This window comes from Phaseolus vulgaris, chromosome 10, assembly GCF_051622355.1.
Source record: "Phaseolus vulgaris cultivar YP4 chromosome 10, ASM5162235v1, whole genome shotgun sequence".
NCBI classification, from domain to species: domain Eukaryota; kingdom Viridiplantae; phylum Streptophyta; class Magnoliopsida; order Fabales; family Fabaceae; genus Phaseolus; species Phaseolus vulgaris.
Window position 1 is genome coordinate 13,002,445 of NC_143507.1, and position 20,769 is coordinate 13,023,213.

Genomic DNA, 20,769 nt, shown 5'->3' on the forward strand with positions numbered 1-20,769 from the left:
ATTACTGGAAATTTTTTTTTAAAAGCTCAGTTCACCCCCCCTCTTAAACTTAGGCACTAATAGACCCAACATGCCTTTGAGTCATGGATAGCCAAAGTTGATGTTGATCTCGAGCTGAGTAATATGAGATGTGGCGAACTCGAGAAGAGGGAGAAGCAAAGGGAGGATAAGGTGGCAGAGTTGGAGAAGGCCTTAGAGGAACTGAAGGCAAAGTACTTGGTGCTGGACACCGAGAAGGCTTCGGTGAAGGCCGAAATTGAACAAACGCAAGGTGACACCTTGAGAATGTTGGGTGAAACCTTCAACCAAGTCATCCGACATGCCCACCTGCCCTACAAGGGTCCACATACGGATGGCACTTTTGACGTCTTTAAGGGACAACTAGTACCCATTGAAGAGTTGGTGGCTCTTCAGAATTCAACACCGAGAACCGCCTCGAAGATGTTGAAGACGAAAACCATTAGGTTTAGTCTTTGATGTATTTTGTTCCCTCGAGGTCGGGGTGTGACTTCCTTCTTTTTGTTCAATATAATGGATCAGTCGTTTTCCTTTATTCCTGCTTAAAAAAATTTAACAAGTAATAATAACTAATGCTTACCGAGGACATCATACCCACGTTTGGTTAAAAGTATGAACTTTTCTTACGAGTTTTTTAGGGTCTCAGAAGGGATTACTGATTAAGGTAAGCATCCTTGGCCGAGCCGAGTCTTTAGGTGCGGGAGGAATTATTGATTAAGGTAAGCATCCTTGGCTGAACCGGGTCTTTAGGTTTCGAGAGGGATTACCGATTAAGGTAAACATCCTTGGTCGAACCGGGTCTTTAGGTGTTGCGAGGGATTACCGATTAAGGTAAGCATCCTTAGTCGAGGCGAGTGCTGAGATAGAGCACGTAAATTTAACTTGTATTTTAAGTAAACAATTGAAAAGAAATGCCTCTTTAAAACCTTCCCGGCCGAAAATCCTCCATAAGGAAAAAATCGTCGGGCGAGGAAAGAGTGCATAATTTTATTAATTTAACTGTAATAAATATTCAGGTGCATGACATTCCACGTCCTCAGTATAATTTTTTCGAATAGGCGTTCTAAGTAGTATGCCCCCAAGCTGCGACTTCTCGGTGTTGAATCAAGTGTGTTCAAGATTTGAAGAATCCAAATTCTTTGAGTTTGATAAAAGGCTGGATGTGTTTGCTGTTGTTGAGGTGTTTTAGAATAGGATCTGGGGTAGATTATCTATGTTAATCCACTCTTGATTGAATCCAAAGCTTAAGTATTCTCAAACCTTTTTAATTGAAAGTGTTTTTCAAGCTAAGTGAAAACAACCTGTTGTTTTGTCAAACAACCGATTGTTTTATACTTAGGTGTTTTGAGAAAGGTTGAAAACTGTTTTTGGTGGTTGACTTGCTGTCAAACCAAAACAACCGATTGATTTGAGCATTCAATCGATTGTTTGTTTTGAAACCATAACAGAAAATTGTTTTGTGCTTTGACTGAGCTTTAAATGATTTTATAACTGAATGCGCTCTTGTTTTAAATGCTTTGACCAATCTTTTAAAGCTATAAAGAGTTTGTTCAGTTTATGTAACAAACGAGAACTGAGATTTAATCATAGAAAAACAGATTTGAGTTTTTCACTGATTTTGCTTTTGTAGAGTTAAAGAATGCTTTGTGATTGCTTTGATCGAGAGAGTGGAATAAGATCTTCATCTTGTATTGATTTCAGATCATTCTGTAACAAGTGTAATCCTTCTATACTTTGTGTAAACTCTTGTGTGATAAGCCGAGAAGTGTTGTGTGCTCTTGAGGTTGTCAAGATCAGCATTCTTGGTGGTGTATGTGCTGAGCCAAAGGAAGTGTGTGTCTTGAGGGGATCAAGGTCACTTCTTTGGTGGTGTGTGTAAGTAATTTAGGTTTGATTGCTTAGTGGATTCCCAGTGGTTTCTGGGAAGACTGGATGTAGCTCTTGGTTTAAGAGTGAACCAGTATAAATTGTGTGTGCAATCTCTTTATCCCTTGAACTCTTTAATTTCAGTTTATATTTTAACTGGTATAAACAACCGATTGTTTTTGCGAAACAACCGATTGTTTTTCTGGTGTTGTGCTAAATTGCTTTGTGTTTTTGGAAAACTGAATTATGAATCAAGTTTTCTCAAAGGAATTTCATTCTAGACTAAAATTTTTGCGAAAACCCTCTTTAAACCATTCACCCCCCTCTAGTTTAAAGCCATACATTCTAACAATTGCCATCAAGAGCTTGGTTCTTGAAATTTATTCAAGTGTGATCCTAAAACTGTTTTTACATGGCTGATAGATTACCCTTTGGGGAGGGTGCTTCAATCAACAGACCACCTCTGTTTTGTGGTTTGAACTACCAATTTTGGAAAGTCATAATGAAAATCTTTGTTGAATCCCTTGACAAAGGAATTTGGGATGCAATTGAAAATGGCCCCTTTGTTCCAAAATTTGAAAAAGATGGATCTTCCATTGAAAATCCTTGGTCTCAATGGACTGATTCTGAAAGCAAGAAGGCCAAATTTGATTGCATTGCTAAAAACATAATAACTTCTGCCTTGAATTCAGATGATTTTTTCAGGATCTCTCAATGCAAATTAGCAAAGGAAATGTGGGACACCTTGGAGGTAACTCATGAAGGTACCAATGCGGTGAAAAGAGCCAAAAAGCATACTCTGATCCAAGAGTATGAAATGTTCAGAATGCTGAAGGGTGAGACTGTTGCTGATGTTCAGAAGAGGTTCACTCACATCATCAACCACCTCATGAGCCTTGAGAAAACCTTTGAAAAAGAAGAGCTAAACATCAAGATCCTCAAATGTCTTGATAGATCTTGGCAACCTAAGGTAACTGCTATATCTAAATCAAAAGATCTAACATCATTGAGTATGGCTTCTTTGTTTGGCAAGCTTAGGGAACATGAGTTAGAGATGAATAGAATCAATGTTCAAGAAAGTGAAGACAAGCATGTGAAAAACATTGCCTTAAAAGCTGTCAAGCACAAAAGCAAGCAAGAATCCAGTGATGAAAGGGATGAAGAGAACCTTAGTTTGCTATCTAGAAAGTTTAGCAAATTCTTGAAAAGGAACCGCAACAAAGACACCAACAAAGAAGGGTATGGAAACAAAAAATCCAATGATTTTAATTCCAATAACTATACTTGTTTTGGTTGTGGTGAGCAAGGACACATAAAGGCAGATTGCCCAAATAAAGAAAGCTAGGAGAAGAAGTCAAGCTACAAAGAAAAGAAGGGAAAGTCAAAAAGGGCCTACATAGCTTGGGATGAGAATGAAGTCTCCTCATTAAGCTTATCATCAAGTGAAGAAGAAAAGGCAAACATATGCTTGATTGCAGAAGGAGATGACGATTCATGCAGCTCAAGTGATGTAAGTTCATGTGCTTCTCTAAATGCTGAAAATTATAGTGAATTGCTTGAAGCTTTTCAAGAAACACATGATGAAGCTAATCGACTGGTTCTTTCAAACAACCGATTAAAAGAGCTTAACAACTGGCTTGGAAAGAGAGTTAAGGCACTTGAAGAAGAGCTGGAAAAATCAAAAAGTGATTTTGAAAATCTGGAAACTCATTGCAAAAACTCTTTTTGCAAGTGTGACACTCTCATTTGTGAAAATTGTGAAAATCTTGAAAAGAAAGTGCATTATCTTGTTAGTACTGTGGATAAGCTTTCAAAAGGAAAATCCAACTTTGAGAACGTCTTGGCATCTCAAAACTGTGTTTTTGGAAGAGCTGGATTAGGTTTTAATCCACAAAACAAGAAAGATAAGTTTTCAAAGAATTTTTCAAAACAACCGATTGTTAAGTCGAAACAACCGGTTGTTACATGCTTTTATTGCATGAAGAAAGGCCATTCTGTTAGATTATGCAAAATAAGGAAATATTTTGTTCCCAGAGGCTTTATGAAATGGATTCCCAAAGGTTGTGAGGTTTCAAATGATAAAAATAAATCAAATGGACCCACATTTGTAAGGGGACCAAACCTTGTTGCTTGAATTCATGTCTATGTAGGGAATCTAGAAGAACATGAGGCACTGAGTCATCTGATCATGTTCTTGGAAGGAAAAGATTAACATTGAAGCTGAATCAATGTTATGTACCAATCCAAGGTTCTTAATAGTCAAAAGAGGCTTCTTGATCACAAACAAATGACTCATTGAAGGAACTTCATAAAGGATAAGACCTTCCTTATCTATATCCTTATTTGTTTTTAATTCAAATTCATGCTTAAATATCTCTTGTTAAATGTTCAATTACATCTACATTGAATCTTATCTGCTCATTCTTAATAAGTCAAAATTTGTTTTACTGCTGCAGAAAAACAACCAATTGTTTCCATGAAACAACCGATTGTTTTCTCTCTGACAACACTGTGAAAGAATGGATTTAATTCCTTTTTAAATTGTGTCTGTTGCAGATCTCAATTATGAAAGAATCATGAGTCAATAAAGCTGTGTTGAAAGCCCGATCTTGTTCTAGAGGAAGTTACAACATGTCATAAAGGAATATATTCCAAAATCTTGAAAATTTAAGAGCCTTTATGACTAGTCAAAGATCACATGTGATGACCATGTGATTTTCTGCTTTTTCTGACGTTTTCAGTGCAGGTCTTGGTCAAGTCTTTTCTCTTTGAAGACTGAAACCCACTCACATCAATTGAATGCAATTTGTTCTGTTTCTCTTTAAATTTTGGTGCAACTGTTCTCTCTCACAAGAACAATCAATTGAGCCATCTCTTGCAACATCTCTTGCTCTCCTTGTGTGAGTCTTCTTTGCCTCTTTTTTTGCTATCATGGAATCCACTCCTCCTACATCAAAGAGGGTTAAAACCAGATTTGTGAGGTCTGGAGGGAGACTAGAGGGCTGGTTTTCTGGAGACAATGAACTCATTGAAAAGTATCGTTTTGAAACTAGCACAAAGGTGATCAACAACCCCAAAGTTGTTTCCTTTGATTGGCTGAAAAGCCAAAAGCTAGACAATGTGAGGAAGCTACTCAAGGACCAGCTGCTGAGAAGGTTCTTGGAGATGAAGGGAAACATATACACTGATCTGATCCGGGTATTCTACACCAATCTCAAGTTTGAGGGAAACAATCTTGTTTCTCATGTGAAGGGAGTTGACATGGAGATCACTCATCTGAAGATGAGTCATCTGAGCTGGTTAAGTCAACACAAGAAATGAACAATGACTCTCTAAGCAAGATGGGATTCACCAAAATAAATGGGAAATGGGTGAGCAAAGATGGTGATCATGGTGCTTCATCTAGTGCTGCAGCTGCAAATTTTGATGAAGAAGATCAAGCTGCTGACATGGATATTCACCATGAAGAACAGCCTGAAGCCAATTTTGGTGCTGGAACCAGTGCAGGAAATCAAGGAGATGAAATGCCATCCATGTCTTCTTTTGAAAGATACATGGTGAATAGGCTTGATGGCTTTGCCGAGAATCAATGGAATCTTCATGATTTGTGTGTGAGCAACTTCCAAAGTATAGACAAAAGATTCAACAACATGGATACACGGTTTATGAACTTGGATGAACAGATCGAAGCTGTTCAGAAACAGATTTTTGAACTCCAGTATGGCAAGGATGATTAAAGGAAAAACAACCGATTGAATTCACGAAACAACCGATTGTTTTTGGCCCTATATCAGTTTAAGAGCTTTTGTTTTAAATTTCTGTATAATCTGGAACAATTGTCTTTTTTTTTATCTCTTCTTATTGTCTATTTGTGAAGACAAATAGGGGCAGATTTTATGCTGTGTTGTCTTTTACTATCTTTTATTTTCTGCAAACTCTATGTTGTGTTTGAGTGTTTAAGTAAGCCTTTTTTTTTCTGCTGCTGATCTGCTGTTTTTGCTCTAACCTTCTATCAGAGATATTGTGCTTTGCTTAAACTTTGTTTTGCAGGAACTGCTTCAGATTCAATCAAATCCAACACAAGCAACTACGGATTTGTCTTCATCAAATAGGGGGAGATTGTTGAATCAAGTGTGTTTAAGCTTTGAAGAATCCAAATCCTTTGAGTTTGATGGAAGGTTGGATGTGCTTGTTGTTGTTGAGGTGTTTTAGAATAGGATCTGGGGTAGATTATCTGTGTTAATCCACTCTTGATTGAATCCAAAGCTTAAGTATTCTCAAACCTTTTGAATTGAAAGTGTTTTTCAAACTAAGTGAAAAACAACCTGTTGTTTTGTCGAAACAACCAATTGTTTTATACTTAGGTGTTTTGAGAAAGGTTGAAAACTGTTTTTGGTGGTGACTTGCTGTTAAACCAAAACAACCGATTGATTTGAGCATTCAATCGATTGTTTTTTTTGAAACCATAACATAAAACTGTTTTGTGCTTTGATTGAGCTTTAAATGATTTTATAACTGAATGCGCTCCCGTTTTAAATGCTTTGACCAATCTTTTAAAGCTATAAAGAGTTTGTTCAGTTTATGTAACAAACGAGAACTGAGATTTAATCATAGAAAAAAAAATTGAGTTTTTCACTGATTTTGCTTTTGAAGAGTTAAAGAATGCTTTGTGATTGCTTTGATTAAGATATAGTGGAATAGGATCTTCATCTTGTATTGATTTCAGATCATTCTGTAACAAGTGTAATCCTTCTATACTTTGTGTAAACTCTTGTGTGATAGGTCGAGAAGTGTTGTGTGCTCTAAGGTTGTCAAGATCAGCATTCTTGGTGGTGTATGTGCTGAGCCAAAGGAAGTGTGTGTCTTGAGGGGATCAAGGTCACTTCTTTGGTGGTGTGTAAGAAATCTAGGTTTGATTGCTTAGTGGATTCCCCAGTGGTTTCTGGGAAGAATGGATGTAGCTCTTGGTTTAAGAGTGAACCAGTATAAATTGTGTGTGCAATCTCTCTATCCCTTGAACTCTTTAATTTTAGTTTATATTTTAATTGGTATAAACAACCGATTGTTTCTGCGAAACAACCGATTGTTTTTCTGGTGCTGTGCTAAATTGCTTTGTGTTTTTGGCAAACTGAATTCTGAATCAAGTTTTCTAAAAGGAATTTCATTCTAGACTAAAAAGTTTGCGAAAACCCTTTTTAAACCATTCACCCCCCTCTAGTTTAAAGCCATACATTCTAACACTCGAATTCAAAAGGTGCCTTCCTAGTTGGATGAGAACTTGCCCTCGGTCTTCTTGGCCTCACCTCACGTTCGGCACACAAGATGTCCTTTATGAAAGCTTCTCGACTGAACATTCGTATTATACCGTCTGGACGCTCGAAGTTTGCATGCAGCTTCTTGAATCTTACGTCTTTCTCTGAACTCGTTTATGAGGTAGAGTCTGGCCGACAAACTCTATTGGTTAAGGGATAGGTAAAAAATTTGTCTTATGAGGGATGGCTCCCCTACTTCGAATGGAATCATGGCTTCGGTCCCATAAGCCAGGCTATATGGTATTTCTTTCGTTGAGGTTTGCGACGTACAACGATACACCCATAGGACCTCTACCAATTCTTCCGTCCACCATTCTTTCGCGGTACCAAGTCATTTCTTCAACTCATTGAGGATGACCTTGTTTGCTGCTTCAGCCTGCCATTGGTTTGGGGGTGTTCAACTGACCTTGTTATGGATTTGATGTCGAGTCCTTCATAAAAAGCTTGAAGAAATCGGTCAATGAATTGTCGATCATTATTGGTTATGATTGTGCAGGGTACTCCGAACCGGCATACTATGCTTCTTCACACAAAGTTTTGGACGTTCTTCCGAGATGGAGGCGGAGGGGCTCGGCCCCGATCCACTTAGTTAGATAAAATACTCCAACTAAGAAGAACTTGGTTTGTCCTTTTCCTGGGTTGAAGGGGTCGATGATATCCATTCTCCAGATGGCGAATGGCCATGGGGACACGATGTTGTGAAGTGTTTCAGGTTTAAGATGAGTTAAGGGGCCATGCTCTTCACATTTGGTGCATTTCTTCACATATTTTGCACATTCATTCTGGACGGTTTGCTAGAAATATCAGGCCCTAGTTATTGCGCCAAAATTGATGGAGATCAAGCTCAAGTGGACATGGAGGCCAATCAACAAGATCAAGAAGAGGTAGAGGCACAAATAGAGGACGCCCATGGAGGTCAAAGCCCACCTCAAAGGCTTACAAGAAGCATGTTCAAAGCTTTAGGAGCTAGGGGACAATTATTTTCTCTTTTTGTAATTTCTTTGGTTGAAGGTGCTTAGAGGGAAACATTAGAAATCTCTATTGTTATAACATCTTTTAGTCTTTAGTTAGGAGCTTTAGAAGGGGGGGGGTACGTTAGTAGATAGGTGTAGGAGTAAATAAGGAGGTGCTAAAGTGAAGGAAGAGATCACACCTTCCTCATGCTTGATTTTTAGGCGCCGGTTCTAGTGAGCTTTAGGAGGGAATTTGAATTCTTTTAGTTTGATTTTCAGCACCTCTAGGCTATAAATAGGTGCTTCCCTTGTACATTTCAGATTTGAATTTTAGAGAAAAGAAACTATACTCAATTTTTGAGTGAGCATTGGAGAGCTTTTGAGCCTTCTTCTCTAGTCTTATCTTGATGGATCCATGGTGTCCTCAAGTGGCGGCAGCACACTAATCTTGGAGCAGTCATCCTCCAAGTGGCGTGATCACTCACCTACTCTTCCATCTCCATAAGCTCTTCTCTTCTCCTTCCTTTCTACTCTTTCAATTGTTCATGTTTAAGCTTGTTTCCTTGAAATTCTGTCTTGTGTTCTTGAGTTTGTGGTTCGGCTGTTCTTATTTTCCAGCAATCCTTTTCAGTTCTTTTGCCTTTAAATTCATTTTGTTCGGTTCATATTGGTTCTTATTCAATTCTATTCGGTGCTTTTGATTTTTACCTCTTTTTGTTGGTTCAATTTGACAATATGAGGAACTTCCATATGAGTTTGGATTTGGTGCTAGTTTTGGTGAGTTCTTGACTTAGAACATTGATCCAATTCTAAGAAAAAGTGCCTAACATTTTTCCTACTCAAGTTGATTCCTAAGAATGTCAAGAATCATTCTTTTCTTTGCTATTGGAATCACATCAAAAATGGCTTCCAGACACTCCCTTACGGATCTCTTGGAGGATGTACTTAACTTGTTCTTCGGTGACACACTTCAACAGTGGTTTGGAGTATCCTCTTCTGTAGAGATATTGACTAATCAGTGTGTACCTAGCGCATCGCTGTGTCATTGCTTTCTCCTCCTTTGACTCGTAAATGCCGAGATCTAAGTATCTTGCGATCGGGGTAATCAATGTATTGGCCTCGGTCACGACCAAACACTCGGCCTCTCGTACGCTTGGGTTTTGTAGGCAAATCTGTAGAACAAATCGATGATGGCTCTTCTTATTTTTCGTAGCCAATCAAGACAACGCGTCAACCCTCATATTATCCTCTCAGTGGATATGCTCTATCGTCACTCTTTTGAACCGAGCGTTGAGATTGGAGACCGTGTGGTACTACCTTTGCAGTAAAGGCTCCTTCACCTCAAAGTCTACCCTGATTTGCCTGATCACCAACTAGGAGTCGCTTTTTCATGTTACCTCGAGAGCTCCCATATCATATGTTAAGTGTAAATCGACAATAATGGCTTCGTACTTTGCCTGGTTATTGATGGCTTTAAACTCGAACTTCAATGCTTGTTCGAGGACGAGGTCCCACTACCCCTTGAGAACGATACCAACTCTACATACTGTCTTGTTGAAGCACCCGTTAGCGTATACCACCCACTCAGTCGGAAGGTCTTGCTGAGGGGTCAATTCGACTGAGAAGTCAGCTAAACATTGGGACTTTATTGCTCCCCTTGGCTCGTAGCGGATGTCAAACTCTGACAACTCTACTGACCATCATATCATGCATCCTACAAGGTCTGGCTTAGAAAGAATTTTAACGATTAGATAGTATGTTCCTACAACTATAATGTGGTTCTAGAAATAATCCAATGACCAAGCCCAATCCTCCAGAAGGATGACCAGGAGCATGACACAAGATCTAGGGCTAGGTTAGGACCCACCACTAGCCAGTGCTTCAGGGTCCATCATTCCTCAGAGGATCACCAGGAGTAGAGCCCAAGCCATGGGAGCTGAGCACCAGCTAGTCTATTTGTTTTTAATTTGAGTAGTGTAGCGTCCATTTAGCATAATAGGGGGTGTAGTTATCATTTTAACTTGTGCCTAGTCTATTAGGGTTAATAGGTAGCCCTAACTTCTATAAGCTAGGACTAAGGGGTAGCATTGACCTAGGCCAAACCCCTAGGTCACCCTTCTCGTATACCTTTTCTACCCTTCCCCCATCTTGCCCACCAAGGCACCCAATCCTATAAATAGGGTGCCTTACCTCATGTATTTTCACCTAGATTTGAATATAGTAAAGAAACTCTTCTTGAGTGATTAGTGAGCTTTGTCTCCTAAATGATTTTGGGTCTTATCTTGAGTGTGTGACCATTTCAAGCGGCGGCTCTTCATTAACTTATCTTGGAGTTTTTCCACCCTCCAAGTGACGTGTTCATATTTCCCAATCTCCGTAAGCTTTCTTCATCTAATCTTTTCGATTTCTTTCCATTTCCCCATTTACATTCTCATTTATGTTCTTGTTTGTGTCTTTATACATTCGGTCATCTTCTTCATTCCTTAATTCATTTTATGCTCTTTAATTTATGCCCTTGCATCATCCACACCATCTTAATTGTCTTTTTCTCTTTGTCCTTCTGAAGTGAACCTTCACACTTACTTAACCACTTGGTTAAGTTCGTGTCCAGTGAGAATCTTCTTAGGGTTCTCACCTTAAATTGCTAAATCAAAAATCATAAACAAGATCAACCAATTAAAATGTGCAATCCTAAAATCAACTCACATCATGTGGTATTCAGAGCATGGTTATTTGTGCTTATTTTCTTTAAGTTCGACAATTTATTTTCTAGCACATTTAAATTCTTTCTTTTACCTTCAAGCAATTTAAATTCTGCCTTTACATTATTGTCATCTACAATTCCGCAATTTTTGGTTCATTAAGCACTTTTAATTCCACTTTTGAATTTTATTGTGTTAAAAAAAAAAAATCCTTACTGATCTTGCAGGTGATTCGATCGTCGAAGAATTCGCCACGTCAAACTCTGCCTTCCGCAAATACGTTCTGTACCGCCCTGGTAGTCGGAAGTGATGACGTGGCATCAAGCTATTGTATAGGCGTGTTGGATGGGACACCTGGCTGGCAGAAGGGAAGGAAGTCGGGGGGCTCGTGTAGTCGCCAGTTATTAAGTTGGCGTGCTCCGATCTCCAGCATACCTAAACCGGCGGTCACCAGGTTGAAGATGAAGTCGCCAGATGTGAACCCGGGCGACCAAGTGATTAGAGATCGCCGAAGCAGGGACATCGCCAAAGATGAAGTCAGATAGTCTTTCCCAGCGGGCCAGAGGATGAGCTCGGGAGATAGCACCCTTGAACGTACACGGTGAAGCAAGAAGAGTAGATCATGAAGGCGGCCGGCGAGACCACAGGGAAGGTGTGTACGAAGGCACCCGAACTCGCCACCCAGAAGAGATCACGCTCCAAGGCAACTATGCACTGAGTTGTATCATGCATAAGTAACTTAGCCAAAATCCTGAAGAGTAAGAAGTGGCGCCCAAGTCAAGGATGCTCCAGATGATGGCACGTGTACAGCTGGATACGAGCCACGTGTCCAGATGTGTAACTGCCAGGAGAGAGAAAGTGCCCAGGTATATGAGAGTTTCCAACGAACTTTGAGGTACGCACGCGTTTAGATTACTTCTTTACAACTGCGAGAACGAGAGTACGCTGAGAGAGAACTTTGCACGGTTCCTTAGAGTTCTTGAGTTTTTCTCTTAAGTAATTGGTGGTTCAGTCGCTGACTTGGGCGTCGGAGCGTGATCGGCCGCAGCGGCGCCGTTCTGTCTTTTGCAGGTTCTCGAGGTGAATCGCGGTGAAAGACGGAGGCTAACACGGTGCAGAAGTCGATCCAAGTTTGACGAGGCAAGGCTCCAGCGTTTTGGTCAACAGGCAGGATCACGTTCCAAGCACTTACTCAAAGAACTCCAAGCGAACCTGCAAAACACAACAAACGGCGCCTCTAGCGGCCGATTGCGCTCCGACGCTTAAGTCAGTCAAGCAAAACCACTAAAGAACTGTGTACTAGGAATCTCAGTGAGACTCGTGCACTCTGTGATTCTCTCTTTCCCTCTGTGTGTGTAAAACTAGTCACTTGCCAGAATGAAAACGTACCTTCGTAATGAGCGTGGAATGCCTTTATATACCCTGCGGCGCGCCCAAGTTATTCGTGTACGAAGTAACTTGGCGTGTTTCTCTCGTTGGATGTCTCGTACAACCTCAGCGCGAGTACCAGGTGTGGCCTAGCTAGCGCACGTACCAGGTGTCACCTACTGTGTGAACGATCACCCCTGCTTTGCTCCATGCACGTTATGGGTTAAGAGAGCACCAATCACCGACTGGCTGCTAGCTCTCTTAGGCCACTCTCGTGCACAGTACTATAAAGCACCTAATCTTCTCCTTTCTCTGATCTTCTCCTTTCTCCTTTGTTCTTAGTACTTATTTTGATTTTAATTGTGAATATTTAAAAACAAATTGGCAATTGTGTGAGTAGTGGTTGATTTAATTCCAAACTTAGAATGCAAGTGTTCATATGATTTGATTCCAAATGATGGAAGAGGCCCCAACACCAATCCATTGAAAGGCCACCAAAATGTCAAATTGAGGCAACCACTAGAGTTATGGTCAAAGAGAGGTCAAGAGGACGCATTCTACATGTCATAAACTCTAGTGTAGAATAGTTTTTACATTTTTTGTCAAAAGTAGCATAGTTTAATTCTTTTGTATTTTTGTTGAAACATGCAAAGTGGTATCTAAAAGGCTAACCTAAGTTTAATTTGAGTTTCCTACTCCTAATTAAACTTAGGTCCAGCCCACATTTAGCCTAAGTGGAGCGTAAGGTTCTAGAACTCCTGGCACATGGAAGAATTCTAGAACCTACCTCACATGTGCTGAATTTAGGAGCCACCTTCCCATGTGCCAACATTTGAATTTCCCTCCAATTCTCTTTTCATTTTCAGCCCACTCTTGCTATATATAGAGGAGTTTGGGTCATGTAAATTCAAGATTAATACATGAGTGAATTGCTGCCAAAATTGTGCCAATATCACCCTTTGCCTAAAACCTCTTAGGAATAGGCTCTTAATCTTCCTAAACCATCACCTTCCAAGAAGAGTTGGCCTCACCACTCTCAAATCCTACTTCTCATGCACCTTCAAGATCACCATCACTCTTAGGAGGATCTTGTTCCACCATCAATCCATGGAGCTTCCGCAAATTCACTAAAAAACCGCAAAGAAGAAGACACAAATCGATCACCAAACCTAACATCTTTTTGAAAAGTGAAAAGTGGATGACAACAAAAAAATATGCATACAAAAAGGATATGGAACTTTTGAATCCATAAATAAAAACAAAAATATAAGAGTTTTGAGAAGCATTCACATTTCAAATTTCACTTTGCAAATTTCTAAAGAGGATTCTAAGTATATGGAAAATTGTGTTCATAATTGTAGAGTTTAATCCCTCTTACTTTCTCAATTTCTAGGGAATTCCAAATCTTCATAATTAAAGTTTAAGTTAGTTTTCTTTGAGTCTTTTTCGTGCTTTTCTTGCTTGTCTCGTTAAAGTTTTGTCTTCATCTTATTTCCAATTTGGTTTAGCTTTGTAACTTTTAATCTTTTCTTGCTTGTCTTTCAAATTTTCTTAAGTTTTGACAAGTGTAAGAGCTTTGTCATCTTTCACTTGAAGTGTGTGCTACCAAGTGTAGACCTTTGTGTTTTGAGTTTAAATATTTCTTGAGTGCCTTGCAATTCTTCCCTCCTTTACTAAATTTGCCGAGTGACACAAGTGAGGAGTGGATAAAATTGTATTTTTTTTTCACTAATTGTTTGTTTCCTTTTTGGTGCAAATCAAGAGGCATTTGTCTTCGGGAGAATCTTCAAAGCCACAATCTCCTCAAAAGGCTTTCTTTTGGGAGAACTTGCGGAAACCAAAAGGACTTTGGCCCAAAGAGAATATGAGATAGGGAAATTAGTGGAGAGGTTGCAAAGACTAGAAGCGACCCAAGAAAGAAAACATAGAGGAAGCAGATGGGAACAAATGAGAGCCTATAGAAGCCACACGCACTATGGGAGTCAAGAGGAAAAACAAGATTAGAGAGTGCATAACTTTGAGAGAGGCGCCATGATAAGTGTCTAATTTCAGTAATATTTCATATTAAAATATAGGCACTTATGAGGATTTATTGCTAATTTACATATAAAATAATCCCTAATTTATGAATTTATACCTTTTTACATTTTTTATGATCTTTATTTGAATAAGAGTATTTTATTCCCAAATTTGGTGTTAATTGCAGATTTCTAAGGAAGATTGGAGATTTAGATTAAAGATGAATGATTTGAGCTAAAAAGATAAAGATAGAAGCTCCCAGAATGGAAAAAGATGCAAAGAAAGATTGGGATTTTTTTTTTATGTTTTATCATTTAGCCCATTAGCGCGACACAATAAACAACCTAACCCTAGAAAACTAGGATAAATAGAGGGCTAGAGCTCAACCTTAGGGTGCCAGATTGAGAGGAAAACACCATAGAGTGAATTGTAACCCAATTGGGAGAATGGAAGGTGCTAGAAGTATGCGTGGCTAATTCTACCCTTTGGGATTGGGAGTAATCTGCTCAAACTCTTATGTATTGAGGTGATATCTTATATATTAATATTCAGTTCTTGATTGATTATTGGTATTGTTGTTTTACTTTTAATTTTCCGTGACAAATTGAGAATCTTAAATCTGACTGGGAGGTATTTTTAGTGTTCGGACCTAAACAACAATACTTAACATATTTGAGTGCTAGGAATAGACTTGAAATGTTAATTGCTATTAAACGTCTGAGCTTCGTTCTAAGTTGTTCTTATAATTATGCGAGGGATCGATAGTTAGGGGACATTCTTAAGGATTTTATATGCGAGGAATCAATATAAATGATTTTTATACAAGCATCAATTTCAATCAAAGAACTTAATATTGACATGTTAATCAAAATACTTGAGAGTGAGAGAGATGAAACTAATCCTTATTTTTTCAATTGAAACAACTAATTCTTTGTCTGTTTTCTTATTCATCAGTGCCAACACAATTAATTCAAAACTCTTTTAATTGTTTTGTTTTTATATTTAGCGATTATTATACTCGATAATTCACTGTTCCTTGTGGGATCGATATCCGTCCTTAGGGACAATTATTACTTTTGACAAACGCGGTGCACTTGCCGTAAAAAGTCATCAAGTTTTTGGCGCCGTTGCCGGGGATCAGGTTTGATTTGTTGAGTATAATTTCCTAAATATTGTGAATATTTTAATTTTTTTGATTTGTTTTAATTTTTTATTTATTTTATTTATTTTTTTACAGATTTTTTTTTATATTTCTTTTGATTTTCTTTTGATTTTATTATATTTTATTTTAGTTCTTTTTAGGTTTAGTTACGTAGTTTTATTTAGGTTTAGGTAGTTTTTATTTATTTATCATTACTAGTTTTAGTTTTTATTTTTACGTTAGGTATTATTTTAAGTAAGTTGGTTAGTTTTTTACGATTATAATTATAATTTTTTGTTTTATTTTGTTTTAGCTTTATTTTATTTTGTTTTTATCTTATTCTTAGCATTTATTTATTATTTTTAAGTACGTTATTTCTTATTTTTATTGTTTTCTTTTATTCTGTTTTTAGTTTTTATTTTATATTTTTTTTCTTTTATGAATATTTTTGTGTTATTTTCTTAATGTCATTTTAGTGTTTTGTTTTGTTTTATTTTAAGTTTTAATTTATAGTATAGGCAGTTATTGATTTTATTTTAGTTAACAATTTAAATTTCTGTTTTTTTTATTTTTTTTATTTAAAAAAAAAATTAAAATAAAAATATACTCTACTTTTTTTCTTCTTTCCCACTAATATTTTAGGAAAGCAACATGGCAGAAGAACAAGCCAAGAAGACACTTGGAGATTATGTCATATACCAAGGACCAAGACATTATTCTAGTATCGCAATACCTGCTACCGCTAAGGCCTTGGAAATAAATCCCAATTTTCTTACTCTTATCAGTGCCCATCAATTCACAGCAATGGAGCATGAAGATCCATATTCACATTTGAATACATTTTATGAATTGGTGGGAGTAATGGGCTTTGAATCAGATGATGTTGATAATGTTTGTATGCGCTTGTTTCCTTTTTCATTGGCAGGAAAGGCTAAGGATTGGCTTAGCTCACTTCCATATCAGAGCCTGACGAGCTGGGAGGATGTAGAAGAAAAATTCTTGCAAAGATTTTTTCCAATCTCTCGCTACATTAAAGCTAAGTCTGAAATCTCTATGTTCAGACAAGGAACAGAGGAGTCTTTTTGTGAGACATGGGAAAGATTTAAGATGATATTGAGAAAATGCCCAAATCATGCGTTTGAAGACATTGCTCAAATGAGCATATTCATTAATGGTCTCAAATTTGATATGAAAATGCTCTTAGATGCCGCAGCTGGTGGCACAATGATGACTCTTGATGTCGAACAAGCAACGAGGATTATTAATGGATTGGCATCAACAGATTCTCAAGACCAGTATGATGGACGAACTACTCGGAAGAAAGGATGGATTGAAGATACATTATTGGCTCAAAATCAAATTTTGACACAACAGGTAGAGCAGTTAACCACACAAATGGCGAAATTGCCTCAACAATTACATGTTATTCAAAGGCAGAATCAAGAATTTAGGTGCGAACTGTGTGGAGGTGAGCATTCCAGTGAGCTATGTGCTTACCAAAATATTTCTTTTGAAGAAAAAGCGTTTTACATGGAAGATCAAGGAAAGCAAGGAACTTTTCAATAACTCCAACTATTAGATCATGTTTCCCAAGAGAGAATGAGCAAAATGGAAGATTCTACAAAAAAATTTACACACACCATGTTGGTTGTGTAGAAGAACGTTGAGAATTTTGAGACACAAATTAAGCAACTTACACAAGAGTTGAGGGAACTCAGGGAGAAATGTAAGTCAATCACTACAAGAAGTAGAGTAGTTGTAGGAAAGGGGATTGGTGATAATCTACAAAGTAAGGAAAGAGACATAGAGAGTGAGGAAAGAAAAATTGATAGGGAAGAAAAAAAAGAAGAGGAAGGAAAAAACAAGAGTGAAGAGGGAGAAGTGAAAGAAAAAAATGAGAGGGTACAAGAAGAAAAGAGAAAAAAGGAAATAGAGAATGAAAAAAGAAGTGTTCCAATTGTAGATTTACCTTATCCACATGCTCCCTTCAGAAAGAATATAGAAGGACAGTTTATCAGATTTTGTGAAATTCTAAAACAACTAGAGATAAGTATTCCGTTCACTGAAGCTTTGGAACAAATGCCTACTTATGCCAGATTTATGAAGGATTTGTTGACAAAGAAGAGAAGATTAAAAGAACAAGGAATTGTGGAGCTAGAAGCAGGATGTAGTGCCATTATTCAAAAATCATTGCCACAAAAATCTAAAGATCCTGGGAGTTTTACTTTGCAAGTCACAATAGGAAATTTTACAGTGGCCAAAGCATTACTAGATCTTGGGGCAAGCATAAATCCGATGCCACTATCTATGTTGAAGAAAATCGGGGATGTTGAAATTCTGCCTACAAGGATGACACTACAATTAGCTGACAGATCAATAAAATATCCACATGGGATAGTAGAGGATCTTTTGGTGAAGGTAGACAAATTTTACTTCCCAGTTGATTTTGTGATCATGGACATAGAGGAAGATGTTGAAGTACCTCTTATTCTTGGACGCCCATTTATGAAGACTGCAAAAATTATGATTGATGTGGATGAAGGAAAGTTGAAGGTTCGAGTGCAGGATGAAGAAGTTAGCTTTGATGTATTTGAAGCAATGAAACATCTGATTGATTAGAATGATTGTTTTAGGATGGATGCACTGGATGAACTGTATTTGGAAAATCACAGAGAAATATTTATAGATGATTCATTGATGAAAGCAGTCTTAAATGATAATGAAAATTGTGAGTACTGGGGGGAGAAGGAAGTCAAGGAATGTTTGTTAGAGCTGGGAAAGACAAAAGAAGTTCAACAAGGGATTTTTGATGAATTAGAACTGAACAAAGCCAACACCCCTCAGAAAATAGAGTTGAAACAGTTGCCAACTCATTTGAAATATGTTTTTCTTGAAGAAAATGGGGAGAAGCCAATTATCATAAGCAACCATTTATCCAAAGAGGAACAACAAAAGTTGATAAAAGTGTTGATGGCAAATAAAGAAGCTATAGGATGGACATTTGCTGACTTGAAAGGTATAAGCCCAGCATATTGCATGCATAAAATTCACATGGAGCAAGATTTCAAACCTGTGGCTCAACCACCAAGGCGGTTAAATCCTTCCATGAAGGAAGTTGTTAGAAAGGAGGTACAAAAGCTTTTAGAAGCAGGAATGATTTATCCCATTTCAGACAGTGCGTGGGTTAGTCCGGTACAGGTGGTACCTAAGAAAGGAGGTATGACAGTTATTTATAACGAAAAAAATGAATTAATTCCTACAAGAACTGTTACAGGATGGAGGATGTTCATTGATTATAGGAAACTGAATCAAGCTACGCGGAAAGATCATTATCCATTACCTTTTATGGATCAAATGTTAGAAAGATTGGCAGGTAAAGAATATTATTATTTTTTGGATGGTTATTCAGGATATAATCAAATTATGGTTAATCCAGAAGATCAAGAGAAGACAACATTTACTTGCCCATTTGGCATTTTTGCTTATCGAAAAATGCCATTTGGTTTATGTAATGCGCTAACAACTTTCCAAAGGTGTATGTTTGCTATTTTCGCAGATATGATTGAGAAATGCATTGAAGTTTTTATGGATGACTTTTATGTGTTTGGATCTTCTTTTGATGATTGTTTAGCTAATCTTGATCTCGTACTGAAGCGATGTGTGAAGACAAATCTTGTGCTAAATTGGGAGAAAAGTCATTTCATGGTCATTGAAGGAATTGTCTTAGGCCATAAAATTTCTCATAAAGGGCTGGAGATAGATAAAGCAAAAGTTGAAGTCATTGAGAAGTTGCCTCCACCAGTCAACATCAAAGGAATCAGAAGTTTTCTAGGGCATGCTGGATTTTACAGAAGATTTATTAAAGATTTCTCCAAGATTTCAAAGTCCCTATGCAACCTTCTCAATAAGGATACTCCTTTTAAATTTGATGATAATTGTTTAACTGCTTTTAATATCTTGAAAGAAAACCTCATTTATGCACCTATCATAACTGTTCCTGATTGGAAACTTAATTTTGAGATAATCTGTGATGTTAGTGATTATACAATAGAAGTAGTTTTAGGACAAAGGAAAGAAAGAATTTTTCAAGTAATACACTATGCAAGTAAAGTTTTGAATGAAACTCAAAGTAATTACACCACAACAGAAAAAGAACTACTAGCTACAGTGTATGCACTTGAGAAATTTCGATCTTATTTGATAGGTTCTAAAGTCATTGTTTTCACTGATCATGCTGCAATAAAATATTTATTGAATAAAGCAGATTTTAAGCCAAGACTTATACGATGGATACTTTTGTTGCAGGAATTTGATTTGGAGATCAAAGATAAGAAAGGATGTGAGAACAATGTAGCAGATCATTTATCAAGACTAGCAAATGATGAGGTAACCACATTAGAGCCGGAGGTTCTTGCTGAATTTCCAGATGAGAAGCTATTGATAATCAAAAAAAGGCCATGGTTTGCAGACATGGCCAATTTTAAAGCTACTGGAACAATCCCGGAGAATTTGGACTGGCATCAAAAAAGAAACTTTTTTAAGGATGCCAATCATTATGTGTGGGATGATCCTCATTTGTTTAAAATGGGTGCAGATAATTTGCTGAGAAGATGTGTTTCTTCAGATGAAGCCAATAAAATTATATGGCAATGCCATAATTCAGCATATGGAGGACATTTTAATGGGGAAAAGACAGCTGCAAAAATTCTTCAATCAGGTTTTTTCTGGCCTTCGTTGTTTAAAGATACACATGCACTAGTACAAAGATGTGATAAGTGTCAAAGGACAGGAAGCATTTCTAGAAGACATGAGATGCCATTACAAAATATTCAAGAAATTGAAGTCTTTGATTGTTGGGGCATTGATTTTATAGGGCCTTTGCCATCTTCTTTTTCAAATGAATATATACTAGTGGAAGTTGAGTATGTTTCTAGATGGGTGGAAGCAATTCCAGCACAACATGCAGATTCCAAGACAGTCATCAAATTTCTTAAAAGGAATATTTTTTGTAGATTTGGCACTCCTAGAGTATTGATAAGTGACGGTGGGTCTCATTTTTTTAGTATCCAATTGAAGAAAATGTTAGAGCATTATGGGGTTAGTCATAAAGTAGCATCAGCCTACCACCCACAGACAAACGGGCAAGCAGAAGTTTCTAACAGAGAAATCAAGAAAATATTAGAGAAAACAGTGGTTGCATCAAGGAAAGATTGGTCAATCAAACTTGATGAAGCTCTGTGGGCGTATAGAACGACATTTAAAATTCCTACTGGCCTTTCCCCATTTCAGCTGATTTATGGGAAAGCCTGTCATCTTCCGGTGGAATTAGAGCATAAAGCATATTGGGCATTAAAAACACTAAATTTAGATGCTAAAGCGGCTGGGGAAAA

General features: G+C 37.6%; 1 protein-coding gene and 2 pseudogenes across 1 annotated transcript; 2 read left to right on the forward strand and 1 right to left on the reverse strand.

Moving 5' to 3' along the window:
• Window positions 1-2,296: 2,296 nt before the first annotated feature.
• On the forward strand, window positions 2,297-5,621 carry LOC150024236 (uncharacterized; annotated as a pseudogene).
• A 10,790-nt stretch (window positions 5,622-16,411) lies between these two features.
• On the reverse strand, window positions 16,412-16,518 carry LOC137819907 (small nucleolar RNA R71; annotated as a pseudogene).
• A 940-nt stretch (window positions 16,519-17,458) lies between these two features.
• Window positions 17,459-17,998, forward strand: LOC137814423 (uncharacterized). Its single transcript, XM_068617163.2, has one exon. It carries the CDS (start codon window positions 17,459-17,461, stop codon window positions 17,996-17,998), a length of 540 nt encoding a protein of 179 aa, XP_068473264.2.
• The last annotated feature ends 2,771 nt before the right edge of the window (window positions 17,999-20,769 follow it).

What these genes read in the sequence shown, in the direction of transcription:
- LOC137814423 (XM_068617163.2), top strand. Translation starts at nt 17,459, where the DNA reads ATGCCTACTTATGCCAGATTTATGAAGGATTTGTTGACAAAGAAGAGA.